At 42.7% G+C, this 16,981-nt stretch overlaps 1 protein-coding gene across 3 annotated transcripts in view; it reads left to right on the top strand.

The window, feature by feature from the left end:
- RBMS3 (RNA binding motif single stranded interacting protein 3) overlaps positions 1 to 16,981 on the top strand; it is a 932,710-nt gene that overhangs the window by 259,177 nt on the left and 656,552 nt on the right. For 2 of the 3 annotated variants that reach the window (XM_063922278.1, XM_063922276.1), the window contains exon 2: positions 7,628 to 7,794. In XM_063922278.1, coding sequence (XP_063778348.1) covers positions 7,628 to 7,794 — 167 coding nt within the window. The remainder of the gene's footprint in view (positions 1 to 7,627; positions 7,795 to 16,981) is intronic. The other variant, XM_063922277.1, reaches the window with a different exon arrangement.

Consider the following 16,981-nt stretch of genomic DNA (forward strand, 5'->3'; position numbering starts at 1 on the left):
CGGATGAGTACTTTTTGGCTTTGTATCACTGTCTGTGTATCCTTGACACTGTTTATTATGTCACTGTTCCTTATGGTTACATTTACTATGTGTACTTGTCTATTGCTCTATAAACCCTCACCACCCTTTTATTACTCTCAAAAACAGATTGCATAAAAAATCATCTTATCATTAATGGCAACTCCAGAGGTCCAAAATTCAAATAGGGTATTCACACCAGCTGCCAAACATCTCTGTCCAGGACTCACTGGCAGTTGGTGTGGTTCTCCATTTGAATTTTGGACTGCGCTGCGGCTCCACCTCTGGGGATGGCACTACTTATTATTAATTGTAAAATATAATCATCATTACCATTGTTTATTTTTAGGGTGTCACAGATTCCATTTCTGTAAACAGTCATCATACAGAAATTCCATTTATAAATACAATATGCATAAAAACACATACATGAATAGAGTAAGCATTAAAAATAATAATACATGAATACATATGAATTTAAACAATATAAGTGTGCCTCTCTTTCAAGTTAAAATCATCTGCAAAATGAAAATTTTTCTTAAGAACTTCTGCAAGTATAACAAGTAGTATTTTTTAATATATCATTCACTTTATAAGTAAAAACATTTTCAATGTATTTATTTGTCTGCAAAAGGGGTCCTTACGAAATATTTTAAAACATTTTTTTCTTGTGGACTACAAAATTTTCACTATGGTTTGTTTCAATAAAGTTTGTGAAATAATTCACAGTATTAGGAAGTAATTTTTAAATAAAAAAAATGCTTTGGGAATAAAAACACTAGTTGTTTAAAGTAAAAAGAAATAACATTTGTAATGCTTTTTAATAATAAATCTTTTTCACAAATAATATTTAAAATTATAATTTGTAATAATATAGAAACAATCTTACAAAAGTTATCTGTTTAATGTAGAAGTCAGTATAAAACACCTGACAAAAATCTAGTAAATTCAAGTCATTTTAGTCAAACTTTATAAATTATGAACTCATTTGTAATTAAAATAAAAATACATGCAAAGTGCAGTATAGTAATTACTCTTTTGCTTATGCTTTTTAATTTTTTCACTTTAAATGGCAACTTTTTGTTATCTATTTATGTTCAAACATGTTTATAGTCCTATAATGCAAACAAAATAAAAATGTACTCTCTACCTCCATATACTTACAGAATTTTTTTTCTAATTATTGCCCCAAAAAATCATATTCAGCAGAAAATGAATTTGTTAACATTACTTTGTTTTTTGTATTGAAGTACATTAGTAAAACATCTTTCTTGCCCAAATAGCTTGTTTTCTTTCGTAAAAATGCAACTATGCATACTTTCTTCGACCTAGATGTGCTGAACAATCTTTATTTTTTTTTAAAAGAGACAAATATAATTTAAGACTGAAAATTCATTACATAATTACCCATTTTCTCCTGGGAAGTAACTGGACTGAATGGTACAGACTTATGAACAAAATACATTTTTCTTTTGCTGACTGTGTTCAGCTGTCTCCAGATACAACTAAAGGTCATGATAAAAAATAGCATCTCATGTTCTACATTATTAAGATTTTAGCTTATTCTTTTGTTTCTGTAAAAGGAAACATTTTGTAATGTGTAAAATAAAAGCATGTCCTTTTAACAGCTATGTAAAAAAAATAATCCATGACTAGTTAATATATGTCCAGTTATTATCTATGCTAAAATATTACAATACATTCCTGTTTCTGCACTCTAGTCTCTACAGCATCTGTTTGCAATCTAAATGGGAACTTGCATCACTTGTTAGGAATGCTGGCTGAACATACTTTTCTAATCAATGCTTTGTTTTTGTTACAATGTTTAGTGCAAATTTCGAAGCATTATAAATTAGAGTCATTATATTAATTAACAACGGTCCACATTGGTTATTTCCGGACCACAGATATCTTATTTATAGTGTTTTTATACAGAAAAGGTCACCTGGTACTGGATTTCTACTAATTATTTTTTATATGTCAAACCAGATGCTCAAAAGGTCTTACTTTGCAGTTATTTGCCAAAAATCTTGACTATCAATACTATTCTATCTTTTATTATGAGCTAGTACCAAGAAACATCTGTACTTTTATATACTGTTGTTTTATGTTGACAGACAGTACGATATCATAATAGAAAAATGTATAGTAAAAATAAGTCTTCTTAAGGCATACTTGCTAACTTTTGGGATCTCCCTTCCAGAAATCCCATTAAGGGGGTGTCAAGTGGCATGTGCTGGGCGTATGGTGATGGGAGGTGGGTGGGATCTGGAATTATTCCTGGACCTACCAGGAATCAAGGAGAACTCAATGAAATTCATGAGTCTCTTGGACACACTGTGAGAGTAGGCAAGTATTTCTTATTCTGTTAAATAGAACAAATGTCCCATATGTATATTCAGTGACATTTGGATAAAGCATAGCATAGCTATATATGTAGAGTATTACATAGGCAATTAATCTCCATGGGGAATTTATTTCAAACATACTAGTGCAAAAAACTTGTTATTTGCAATATTATGTGTAGAGGTGGTCAAATACTCATGGCATCACATGGTGAAGTTTACTAGATACAATAACTGGTGCACTATATTTTTTATTCATATTTTTTTTAACAATTTAACTGACTAGGGGGAATCCAATTAGCCACAGGGTTTGACACGCAGGGAAAAGCACTCACAGAGCTATTCAATTAAACAGCCTTCTCCCCAAGTGGTAAACATTGGGTTCATGCACGCTAACCCACTGATTCTGTGTAAAGAGCAGAACTAATGAGTTACTTTCAGAGGGTGCATTTATTAATCATAGACCTTTCCTCGCAGCTCCTGAGACTGCGAGGAAAAGTGCATCACTGTGGTTTCATGTGTAGGCTAAACCCCGCTAATTGCATTGGTCAGCATGTTAATCCTGATGGCTGATTGAATTCCCACCATAGTCTATGTTATTGTTTTAAACTATGGTGCACCTGCTTTATATGCCAGCATTGTTACCAATTTAGAGCAGTTACTCCTCTGGTTGTGTTCAGGTTCATGCTGCTAGCGCCATTATCACTGCAATTTTCATCGTCATTACATTACAATGTTTGTTTGAAACAGAGATCACATTCTGCTAATGAAATTCTGGATCACAACTGAGAACCAATATTTCTCCATTCAACTAAACATTGGAATCATGATATGTGTAAATGTCTGGGATATCTTTGCTGCCTTGTGGGCAGTACAAATTCCACACACCTCCTGTTTTGCTTGTGTGCATAAACTATGAGTAGCAAGACATATAAAGCATACTAGCAATGTCAAGGAAGATTAGTGCCCCTTTAAACAGATCATATTGTGAAATAAATGCTCTTATCATGTTACAAAGACATTATCATTTCCCACAAACTCAGCTCATATATGATCTCCCTCCTAGATGGAATTCTAGCATAGCTAAGCTTGTGAGACTGTATACGAGTAGCCATTAATGGCTATATTATATTACAATCAAAACATGTGGGAACTGTCTTTTTTTCACCTAAGTAGCAACTAATGGAAGGCACATTTTTGGATTGCTGTGTTCTTTGATGAGGTGACCACGTTTGTTAGCAGGGATTATTGTGGTGTTAGCAACCTTTTACCTATTTTTTTCCCCAAAGGGAGTCTTTAGCAAGTCTTTAGCAAGTAACACATGCACATCCTCTGAAGGGTAAGAAAAGGAAAAATGTTAGATAGGAAATGTGTCAGTGATAATGAACATACAGTAGCAATGAAATACAAAAGACGCACAAAACCTCTTCCCCAGGGAAAACTATAAACTAGCACCAAGACAAAAAATATATATATTTTAATGGAAGTGATGCCGAAATTAAAAAAAAAATATAATAATTATGCAATGCGAAATTTAAAAAATAATAATAATTATGCAATTCTGAAATTTTTGAACAGAAAATTGGTGAAGCTTATCTCTACCAATACCATAAATTATTGCTTCCAGTATCGCTTCATTCTGATTGTGATTAACTGGAAAAATTGTGTTGCAGATTCGGGGGAAATGGGGTGGCGGGTTGGGTAGGACACCTACACACATGGGCGTAGGACACCTACACACATGAAGGCGTAGGACATACACAAAAAGATTTCCATTGTGCTCTGATGGTTTTGTGTTCCTTAAATAGCATATGAAGTCTTTAAAAAAACAAAACTGGACCACTTTTCATAATAAGATTAGTAGTAGTAGTATTGCAATAAAAATAAATTGATAATGAAAAGGTAACACAGAAATAAAAACAACCATGTAATTTAAATCAGGTAATGTTACAGTGCTGTTTACACAGTGTTGAAGCAAGTGCAGTATGGTGAGGTACTAATAGTATTAGTCATATGGACAATGTACTGTATAAAATTACCTATAGATCATTGCAGGAAGAATCATTTGTTGATATTCAATGATAAGTGGCTGTAAATTAATTTTTTTATTGTTGATACTGATTATTTACTTTCTATGTACTGTGACTGAACTGATTCTGCAGTTCGTATGATTTATTTTACACATTTTTGGCAAAGCTCTGAAATTAGCTTTCTAGCTTTTAATAGCCTTTATTGAACTACGTAGATCTTGTCTGAGGGATGACAGGCCCTCTGTACATGCAGATTGCCATAGAATTTTATGATGACACTGGTTTAGTAAGAATAGTGAGCATAGATAACTGTTTTGATACACTTATATGATATTTATTGTTGTACTGTATGTTAAAAACATGGTGAAACCTGGTTTAATGAGCTGTAACCTATAACAACCAATCAATCATACTATAGATGATATTGTCCTATCTTAGTTTTCAAATGAAAGCTAGCATCTGATTGGATGTTCTACGTTGCACCAAGTTATTAAACCAATCTCCGCATGTTGATTCTCTGATGCCAAACATTTGACTGTAGGGACTACTATTTTTTTACTCACACTTCTCACATTTCTTTTCCAGAAACGGCACGTTATTTGGCATCCAGAAATTTTCGCAAAATATTTATACCCCTGTCCAATTTAAGTACTAGACACATACTAGAATAACGTAGTATGATATCTATTTTATTTTTATGAATATTATTGCAGATTAGGTTAAGAAATAGCTGCCTCAGAAATGCAGGTGGTAGTTGTTTTGAAAAATCTGAACTATTTCTCCAGATGTCAGGTATTGAATTTTCCTCCATTTTTTAGCTGCCAGGTTCCGTCAAGCTGATTTTAGTAGAACACATAAGCCTATGCATTATACCTGTTTTCCTCTCTTGGGGAAGGCAGATGGCAGAATTCAGGAGCCTGTTCCTCCCCTCAAAGCCAACTCCTTCCATGCTAAGTCTCTAGGAAGCTAAGAAAAATAACTTACTTAGTATCAAGAGAAACTGTTCATAGCAAACATGCAACTACCGAAAATATGATCTCAATATGATCTCAACAAGTGAGATTTTCCAGTCATACGCAATACGGTCATCGCGTACATGGATTTCCAAACAATTTAAGTAAAAGAAACACAGTTAGAACAATAAATAGAATGTTCTGCTGTAACAGTGCTGTAAACATATCACCCTTCCCATAGCTGTCTGTTACATTTGGTATATACAATATACACAAAGGAAGATAAATAACTACAAGTTGGATGTTCTTTGTCTGATGTAGAGGAGCATTTAACAGTCAACCTGCTCCAGTTTTATAGGGATCTTACATGGCTGCTCTGTGCACAGAAATGCCTGTGTTAATGGCACAAAAAGTTACATGCACCTAACTCTAATTGAGGCCCTAAATGTTGTGGCTCTTATTATCACACTGATTCAGGGCAATAACACAGTACAGTATGCTCCTTCTTTCAGAGGCTTCCAGCCCCATGTAACACTTGTATATCTGTGTGTGCTATGAAGCACAACGGAACTTGGCATGGAAAAAAGCAGCAGCCTCTGCATTGTATCACTATGTATACAGATACAGAGACTCCGTTGCACATAAATATATAGTATATATAGAGTTACATATCAGATTAATTAGCACAGTCTCCGGATGCATCCTGGTCACATCACATTGCGATTTAGATGCGTTTTTGTCAGAAAAGATGCAAAAAAGATACTCAATGCAAGCATAGTCTCACTCATACTTCCCCACTCTCCTGGATCCTGCAGGAGACACACGATTTTTTGGGTAGTCCCCCACACCCCTGAAAGAGTGGGCAAGCTTCCCACATCCCGCCCACTTCCTAGTGAAGTGGTCAGAATGGGGGAGAAATGTACCTTAACTCTGCAGTCCGTGGGGGTGATTCCATTGTAATCGCACCATTTAGCCTTGCCCCCTATGCAAATCCGAACAAATCACAACATTTTAAACATGAGGGGGTGGGGTATAATGATGTGATTGTTCAGCCTAGCCCCCTTCACCACCCACCTGCTTCTCCTCTCCGGGCTTCTTCCAGATAGGACCAGGCACGCTGAGAGGGGCTGTTTAGCCCAACTGCAGTAATGATGTAGGACACATCTGTATGTCATGTGCACAGCAACTTTGTCTCTCTATATCAGTGATCTCCAACCCGTAGCTCATGAGCTACTGGTAGCCCGCCATAGTATTTTGGGTAGCTCACAGAGCGCACGGGCTTGGGCAGTCTCTGGCACTCCTCCCTTCGTTTTTAATATGGTGCCGGCCGTCAGCCAATCAGAGCTTGTGAACCAGCAGTGGTGGCACCTGACTGGCTGCCGGACCGCGAGTTTTGATTGGATCACTTACCGACACCATATTTTAAATGCCCGCCACCGCCGGAGACTCTATCATTTTAAATGGCACTGCGGGGGGAATTGTATCTGGCACTGGTGGGTGCATTGTATCTAGCACTGCTGGGGGGCATTATTTGTGTATCTGGCACTGCTGGGGGCATTATTTGTGTATCTGGCACTGCTGGGAGGCATTATTTGTGCATCTGGCACTGCTGAGGGGCATTATTTGTGTATCTGGCACTACGTGGGGGGCATTAATTGTAGTTGTGAGTCCACACCCACTTTGTGAGGCCACACCCACTTTGTGTCTCTCCTGCCCCTCAGTCTCCACTCTCCGGTGGCGTTGATTCTCTCTAATTAGGTGCTGGTCCGTGAGCCGGTTAGAGTTTGCAGACCGGCAGCTAAGATTCCTGATTGGCTGCCGGTCCGTGATCTCTGATTGGCTCACGGGCCGGTGCCTGGCACTGCGGACTAGGGCAGCGGGAGGTGCCGCATGCGGAGATAGAAAGAGCCGCGGGTTGGCCACCGCAGCTGTAGGCAATCTCAGAAATCCATGCTGAAACAGATAACATGTATTTAGTACGTACACGTGGAGCAGGAGATAGTACACTGTGGCAAATAATTAAATTAATAATCTGTGCTTTATAGTGACAGATTTCTGAATAGTTTAGATGTGAATAGCTCAGAATGTGGCATACAATTTTCTGTTATAAAGTCTACTTCTTCTGTATTATACAACATAGCTTTTCAGTTAGACAATTATAATACCCAATAGCAAAAATTATATAAAAAATGAATTATAGTGTGTATATTTGTTCTATATAAAATATAATATTAGTATGATTATTTATGGTTTTAATATTCCATTCTCTTTTTATTTCCAGCAGTCTTATGCACCAGCTCCCCACCCCATGGCTCCCCCCAGCCCCAGCACAAACAGTAGTAACAACAGCAGCAACAGCAGTGGGGAGCAGCTGAGTAAAACGAACCTGTATATAAGAGGACTTCCACCTGGCACCACAGACCAAGACCTCATTAAACTTTGTCAACCGTAAGTCAAACTGAAAATTGCATAATATATGTACTAGGATACAAGGCAATCATTTTGTTGGCTTCACGTGTTAAATAGTTTTTCATGCATACATTATTTAATTAAAGCTATTTTACTTAATTGTAATCAAATCCAATCATCAACAATAAAAAGTAAATCAAAATGCATTTACTGTGAAATATCACCGTGATTCAGGTGAAAACAGGAGTAGTGTATAAAACTTCAATGTTTGTGTTTAACAAATGGCAAGACTAGCCGTGTATAAAAATATACTGTATATAGCAGAAAAAGTTATAGACAATATCATGTGTGTCCATTTTTATGTATTATATTTAGTTATGTAAATCCTGGGAGGAATTTGGTATTCAATATCTGACTGAGGCATATTAACAGCTGATGGAGCATGTATGCAGTCTGTCCTATCCTCTGAGAGCCTTGCCCCCCCCCCCCCCCGAGAAATCCCACCCCCCACCCAGAATCACATCTCACCTTATGCAGGCAACTGGGTCCCTCCTACTCGGCAGCGCCATCTTCGCAGTAATATTTGGGAAGATGCACATTTGCACAAGAGAGCAAAGTCTATGGCCCAGTGCCAGAGTATTTTCTATGACTGCACAGCACCATCTTTCCAAAGATGCCAAGGAGGAGAAGGGATTCGCTAGCCGGTATTAGGTAAGTATCCTCTGGGTGCATTTTCCTAGTGATTTCTGTAGTCCGCATGCGCTGCTCTCCGAAAACATGGCAACAACACTATGTTCCCAGTGATATATGCGGCACTGATGGGAAGGAAAGGGCCCCACACTACACACCCTGCACCCATTAGGAATATGCCTAAGTTTCGGACACAATCAATACATTTTGCAAGGGTCTTTAGACCCAATCTATTTTCACATAGGACCAAATTCCACAACTTTCTTTTTATCTGTAATTTATTTTATGCATGGTCAGATTAAGCCTTGGATGGGCCCGGGGCACTAAGACAGGGGGGCCCGCCCCAACTCCTCTGGCCCTCCACTGCTTATCAGCACTGCCCCCCAGAGGCGGAACTACCGCCAGTGCAACCAGTGCGTTGCACTGGGGCCCGCCTCTGTCCAGGGGCCCAAAGCATGTAATGAGTCAAACTGACTCATTACATGCCGCTGTGCACGGGGGAGAAGGAGGAGGAGGGAGCTGAAGGAGGGAGCAGCAGCAGCGCTTTACTACTGGTGGAGGTGCTGCTGCTGCTGCCCCTCTGCTTCACTATAGGCTGTCTTCCGAGAACAGCCTATAGTGAAGCAGAGGGGCAGCAGCAGCAGCGCCTCCACCAATGACACAGCGCTGCTGCGGCTCCCTCCTCCACCTCCCTCCTCCTCCTTCTCTCCAGCCCGGGAATCGTCTGACGCTGCACCGAGGAGCCTGAGCCAGCGGAGACGCCGGAGAGGATAAGTATAATTCTTTCTTTCTGTCTCTTTCTTTCTGTCTCTTTCTTTCTTTGTTGGGACTGTCTGCCGCTATGTGTAAAAATGGGGGACTGCCTGCCGCAATGTGTAAAAATGGGGGACTGCCTGCCGCTATGTGTAAAAAGGGAGACTGCCTGCCGCAATGTGTAAAAAGGGGGAATCTGCCTGCCGCAATGTGTAAAAATGGGGAATCTGCCTGCCGCAATGTGTAAAAACGGGGGACTGCCTGCCGCAATGTGTAAAAAGGAGGAATCTGCCTGCCGCAATGTGTAAAAAGGGGGGACTGCCTGCCGCTATGTGTAAAAATGGGGAATCTGCCTGCCGCTATGTGTAAAAAGGGGGAATCTGCCTGCCGTAATGTGTAAAAAGGGGACGCTGTCTGCCGTTATGTGTAAAAAGTGCATGCTGTCTGCCGTAATGTGTAAAAAGGGGGACGCTGTCTGCCGTTATGTGTAAAAAGTGTACGCTGTCTGCCGCTATGTTTAACAAGGGCACGCTGTCTGCCGTTATGTGTAAAAAGTGTACGCTGTCTGCCGCTATGTGTAACAAGGGCACGCTGTCTGCCGTTATGTGTAAAAAGTAGAGATGAGCGGGTTCGGTTTCTCTGAATCCGAACCCGCCAGAACTTCATGTTTTTTTTCACGGGTCCGAGCGACTCGGATCTTCCCGCCTTGCTCGGTTAACCCGAGCGCGCCCGAACGTCATCATGACGCTGTCGGATTCTCGCGAGGCTCGGATTCTATCGCGAGACTCGGATTCTATATAAGGAGCCGCGCGTCGCCGCCATTTTCACACGTGCATTGAGATTGATAGGGAGAGGACGTGGCTGGCGTCCTCTCCGTTTAGAATAGATTAGAGAGACACTTGATTTACTAATTTTGGGGAGCATTAGGACTCAGTACTCAGTACAGTGCAGAGTTTTGCTGATAGTGACCACCAGTTTTATTTATAATCCGTTCTCTGCCTGAAAAAAGCGATACACAGCACACAGTGACTCAGTCACATACCATATCTGTGTGCACTGTTTAGGCTCAGGCCAGTGTGCTGCATCATCTATTATCATAATATCTATATATAATATTATATATATCTGTCTGACTGCTCAGCTCACACAGCTTATAATTGTGGGGGAGACTGGGGAGCACTACTGCAGTGCCAGTTATAGGTTATAGCAGGAGCCAGGAGTACATAATATATTATATAGTGAGTGACCACCAGACACACAGTGCAGTTTATTTAATATATCCGTTCTCTGCCTGAAAAAAGCGATACACACAGTGACTCAGTCAGTCACATACCATATCTGTGTGCACTGCTCAGGCTCAGGCCAGTGTGCTGCATCATCTATATATATTATATATCTGTCTGACTGCTCAGCTCACACAGCTTATAATTGTGGGGGAGACTGGGGAGCACTACTGCAGTGCCAGTTATAGGTTATAGCAGGAGCCAGGAGTACATAATATTATATTAAAATTAAACAGTGCACACTTTTGCTGCAGGAGTGCCACTGCCAGTGTGACTAGTGACCAGTGACCTGACCACCAGTATATATAATATTAGTAGTATACTATCTCTTTATCAACCAGTCTATATTAGCAGCAGACACAGTACAGTGCGGTAGTTCACGGCTGTGGCTACCTCTGTGTCGGCACTCGGCAGCCCGTCCATAATTGTATATACCACCTAACCGTGTTTTTTTTTTCTTTCTTTATACATACATACTAGTTACGAGTATACTATCTCTTTATCAACCAGTCTATATTAGCAGCAGACACAGTACAGTGCGGTAGTTCACGGCTGTGGCTACCTCTGTGTCGGCACTCGGCAGCCCGTCCATAATTGTATATACCACCTAACCGTGGTTTTTTTTTCTTTCTTTATACATACATACTAGTTACGAGTATACTATCTCTTTATCAACCAGTCTATATATTAGCAGCAGACACAGTACAGTGCGGTAGTTCACGGCTGTGGCTACCTCTGTGTCGGCACTCGGCAGCCCGTCCATAATTGTATATACCACCTAACCGTGGTTTTTTTTTCTTTCTTTATACATACATACTAGTTACGAGTATACTATCTCTTTATCAACCAGTCTATATTAGCAGCAGACACAGTACAGTGCGGTAGTTCACGGCTGTGGCTACCTCTGTGTCGGCACTCGGCAGCCCGTCCATAATTGTATATACCACCTAACCGTGGTTTTTTTTTCTTTCTTTATACATACATACTAGTTACGAGTATACTATCTCTTTATCAACCAGTCTATATATTAGCAGCAGACACAGTACAGTGCGGTAGTTCACGGCTGTGGCTACCTCTGTGTCGGCACTCGGCAGCCCGTCCATAATTGTATATACCACCTAACCGTGGTTTTTTTTTCTTTCTTTATACATACATACTAGTTACGAGTATACTATCTCTTTATCAACCAGTCTATATATTAGCAGCAGACACAGTACAGTGCGGTAGTTCACGGCTGTGGCTACCTCTGTGTCGGCACTCGGCAGCCCGTCCATAATTGTATATACCACCTAACCGTGGTTTTTTTTTCTTTCTTTATACATACATACTAGTTACGAGTATACTATCTCTTTATCAACCAGTCTATATATTAGCAGCAGACACAGTACAGTGCGGTAGTTCACGGCTGTGGCTACCTCTGTGTCGGCACTCGGCAGCCCGTCCATAATTGTATATACCACCTAACCGTGGTTTTTTTTTCTTTCTTTATACATACATACTAGTTACGAGTATACTATCTCTTTATCAACCAGTCTATATATTAGCAGCAGACACAGTACAGTGCGGTAGTTCACGGCTGTGGCTACCTCTGTGTCGGCACTCGGCAGCCCGTCCATAATTGTATACTAGTATCCAATCCATCCATCTCCATTGTTTACCTGAGGTGCCTTTTAGTTGTGCCTATTAAAATATGGAGAACAAAAATGTTGAGGTTCCAAAATTAGGGAAAGATCAAGATCCACTTCCACCTCGTGCTGAAGCTGCTGCCACTAGTCATGGCCGAGACGATGAAATGCCAGCAACGTCGTCTGCCAAGGCCGATGCCCAATGTCATAGTACAGAGCATGTCAAATCCAAAACACCAAATATCAGTAAAAAAAGGACTCCAAAACCTAAAATAAAATTGTCGGAGGAGAAGCGTAAACTTGCCAATATGCCATTTACCACACGGAGTGGCAAGGAACGGCTGAGGCCCTGGCCTATGTTCATGGCTAGTGGTTCAGCTTCACATGAGGATGGAAGCACTCAGCCTCTCGCTAGAAAAATGAAAAGACTCAAGCTGGCAAAAGCAGCACAGCAAAGAACTGTGCATTCTTCGAAATCCCAAATCCACAAGGAGAGTCCAATTGTGTCGGTTGCGATGCCTGACCTTCCCAACACTGGACGTGAAGAGCATGCGCCTTCCACCATTTGCACGCCCCCTGCAAGTGCTGGAAGGAGCACCCGCAGTCCAGTTCCTGATAGTCATATTGAAGATGTCAGTGTTGAAGTACACCAGGATGAGGAGGATATGGGTGTTGCTGGCGCTGGGGAGGAAATTGACCAGGAGGATTCTGATGGTGAGGTGGTTTGTTTAAGTCAGGCACCCGGGGAGACACCTGTTGTCCGTGGGAGGAATATGGCCGGTGACATGCCAGGTGAAAATACCAAAAAAATCAGCTCTTCGGTGTGGAGGTATTTCACCAGAAATGCGGACAACAGGTGTCAAGCCGTGTGTTCCCTTTGTCAAGCTGTAATAAGTAGGGGTAAGGACGTTAACCACCTCGGAACATCCTCCCTTATACGTCACCTGCAGCGCATTCATAATAAGTCAGTGACAAGTTCAAAAACTTTGGGTGACAGCGGAAGCAGTCCACTGACCAGTAAATCCCTTCCTCTTGTAACCAAGCTCACGCAAACCACCCCACCAACTCCCTCAGTGTCAATTTCCTCCTTCCCCAGGAATGCCAATAGTCCTGCAGGCCATGTCACTGGCAATTCTGACGAGTCCTCTCCTGCCTGGGATTCCTCCGATGCATCCTTGCGTGTAACGCCTACTGCTGCTGGCGCTGCTGTTGTTGCCGCTGGGAGTCGATGGTCATCCCAGAGGGGAAGTCGTAAGCCCACTTGTACTACTTCCAGTAAGCAATTGACTGTTCAACAGTCCTTTGCGAGGAAGATGAAATATCACAGCAGTCATCCTACTGCAAAGCGGATAACTGAGGCCTTGACAACTATGTTGGTGTTAGACGTGCGTCCGGTATCCGCCGTTAGTTCACAGGGAACTAGACAATTTATTGAGGCAGTGTGCCCCCGTTACCAAATACCATCTAGGTTCCACTTCTCTAGGCAGGCGATACCGAGAATGTACACGGACGTCAGAAAAAGACTCACCAGTGTCCTAAAAAATGCAGTTGTACCCAATGTCCACTTAACCACGGACATGTGGACAAGTGGAGCAGGGCAGGGTCAGGACTATATGACTGACAGCCCACTGGGTAGATGTATGGACTCCCGCCGCAAGAACAGCAGCGGCGGCACCAGTAGCAGCATCTCGCAAACGCCAACTCTTTCCTAGGCAGGCTACGCTTTGTATCACCGCTTTCCAGAATACGCACACAGCTGAAAACCTCTTACGGCAACTGAGGAAGATCATCGCGGAATGGCTTACCCCAATTGGACTCTCCTGTGGATTTGTGGCATCGGACAACGCCAGCAATATTGTGTGTGCATTAAATATGGGCAAATTCCAGCACGTCCCATGTTTTGCACATACCTTGAATTTGGTGGTGCAGAATTTTTTAAAAAACGACAGGGGTGTGCAAGAGATGCTGTCGGTGGCCAGAAAAATTGCGGGACACTTTCGGCGTACAGGCACCACGTACAGAAGACTGGAGCACCACCAAAAACTACTGAACCTGCCCTGCCATCATCTGAAGCAAGAAGTGGTAACGAGGTGGAATTCAACCCTCTATATGCTTCAGAGGTTGGAGGAGCAGCAAAAGGCCATTCAAGCCTATACAATTGAGCACGATATAGGAGGTGGAATGCACCTGTCTCAAGTGCAGTGGAGAATGATTTCAACGTTGTGCAAGGTTCTGATGCCCTTTGAACTTGCCACACGTGAAGTCAGTTCAGACACTGCCAGCCTGAGTCAGGTCATTCCCCTCATCAGGCTTTTGCAGAAGAAGCTGGAGGCATTGAAGAAGGAGCTAAAAGGGAGCGATTCCGCTAGGCATGTGGGACTTGTGGATGCAGCCCTTAATTCGCTTAACAAGGATTCACGGGTGGTCAATCTGTTGAAATCAGAGCACTACATTTTGGCCACCGTGCTCGATCCTAGATTTAAAGCCTACCTTGGATCTCTCTTTCCGGCAGACACAGGTCTGCTGGGGTTGAAAGACCTGCTGGTGACAAAATTGTCAAGTCAAGCGGAACGCGACCTGTCAACATCTCCTCCTTCACATTCTCCCGCAACTGGGGGTGCGAGGAAAAGGCTCAGAATTCCGAGCCCACCCGCTGGCGGTGATGCAGGGCAGTCTGGAGCGACTGCTGATGCTGACATCTGGTCCGGACTGAAGGACCTGACAACGATTACGGACATGTCGTCTACTGTCACTGCATATGATTCTCTCAACATTGATAGAATGGTGGAGGATTATATGAGTGACCGCATCCAAGTAGGCACGTCACACAGTCCGTACTTATACTGGCAGGAAAAAGAGGCAATTTGGAGGCCCTTGCACAAACTGGCTTTATTCTACCTAAGTTGCCCTCCCACAAGTGTGTACTCCGAAAGAGTGTTTAGTGCCGCCGCTCACCTTGTCAGCAATCGGCGTACGAGGTTACATCCAGAAAATGTGGAGAAGATGATGTTCATTAAAATGAATTATAATCAATTCCTCCGCGGAGACATTGACCAGCAGCAATTGCCTCCACAAAGTACACAGGGAGCTGAGATGGTGGATTCCAGTGGGGACGAATTGATAATCTGTGAGGAGGGGGATGTACACGGTGATATATCGGAGGGTGAAGATGAGGTGGACATCTTGCCTCTGTAGAGCCAGTTTGTGCAAGGAGAGATTAATTGCTTCTTTTTTGGGGGGGGGTCCAAACCAACCCGTCATATCAGTCACAGTCGTGTGGCAGACCCTGTCACTGAAATGATGGGTTGGTTAAAGTGTGCATGTCCTGTTTTGTTTATACAACATAAGGGTGGGTGGGAGGGCCCAAGGACAATTCCATCTTGCACCTCTTTTTTCTTTTCTTTTTCTTTGCATCATGTGCTGATTGGGGAGGTTTTTTTGGAAGGGACATCCTGCGTGACACTGCAGTGCCACTCCTAGATGGGCCCGGTGTTTGTGTCGGCCACTAGGGTCGCTAATCTTACTCACACAGCTACCTCATTGCGCCTCTTTTTTTCTTTGCGTCATGTGCTGTTTGGGGAGGGTTTTTTGGAAGGGACATCCTGCGTGACACTGCAGTGCCACTCCTAGATGGGCCCGGTGTTTGTGTCGGCCACTAGGGTCGCTAATCTTACTCACACAGCTACCTCATTGCGCCTCTTTTTTTCTTTGCGTCATGTGCTGTTTGGGGAGGGTTTTTTGGAAGGGCCATCCTGCGTGACACTGCAGTGCCACTCCTAGATGGGCCCGGTGTTTGTGTCGGCCACTAGGGTCGCTAATCTTACTCACACAGCTACCTCATTGCGCCTCTTTTTTTCTTTGCGTCATGTGCTGTTTGGGGAGGGTTTTTTGGAAGGGACATCCTGCGTGACACTGCAGTGCCACTCCTAGATGGGCCCGGTGTTTGTGTCAGCCACTAGGGTCGCTTATCTTACTCACACAGCGACCTCGGTGCAAATTTTAGGACTAAAAATAATATTGTGAGGTGTGAGGTATTCAGAATAGACTGAAAATGAGTGTAAATTATGGTTTTTGAGGTTAATAATACTTTGGGATCAAAATGACCCCCAAATTCTATGATTTAAGCTGTTTTTTAGTGTTTTTTGAAAAAAACACCCGAATCCAAAACACACCCGAATCCGACAAAAAAAATTCGGTGAGGTTTTGCCAAAACGCGTTCGAACCCAAAACACGGCCGCGGAACCGAACCCAAAACCAAAACACAAAACCCGAAAAATTTCAGGCGCTCATCTCTAGTAAAAAGGAGACGCTTTCTGCCGTTATGTGTAAAAAGTGCACGCTGTCTGCCGTAATGTGTAAAAAGGGGGACGCTGTCTGCCGTAATGTGTAAAAAGGGGGACGCTGTCTGCCGTAATGTGTAAAAAGGGGACGCTGTCTGCCGTAATGTGTAAAAAGAGGAATCTGTCCGCTGTAAGGTGTAAAAGGGTCTCTACCTGGTGTAGTGGTGCTACTGTGCTGCGTAATTTGAAGAATGGAGACTACTGTGCACCGTTTTATGAATTGGTATTATTTTGTGGCCACACCCCTTCCCCACGAAGCCACGCCACTATGTATTTTTGCGCTCGCCTACGGCGCGCACTGCCCCTGTTTTGCATGCAGGGGTGGGGCTCCGATGCCGTTTCTTGCACACAGTGCTAAAATGTCTAGTTACGGCACTGTTGCTAGGTATCCATTTCTCTGGCCCTGAGCAGGTCCCCCTCACCAGATCCTCTCCAGGGGTGAGGGGGTGGACTTGGATGGGATGTGGGGGGGGGGGGGGGGAGCAAAGCATTTTGTCGCACCTGGGCCCACCGCTCGCTAGTTCCGCCACTGCTG

This window comes from Pseudophryne corroboree, chromosome 5 (assembly GCF_028390025.1).
Source record: "Pseudophryne corroboree isolate aPseCor3 chromosome 5, aPseCor3.hap2, whole genome shotgun sequence".
Taxonomy (NCBI): Eukaryota; Metazoa; Chordata; class Amphibia; order Anura; family Myobatrachidae; genus Pseudophryne; species Pseudophryne corroboree.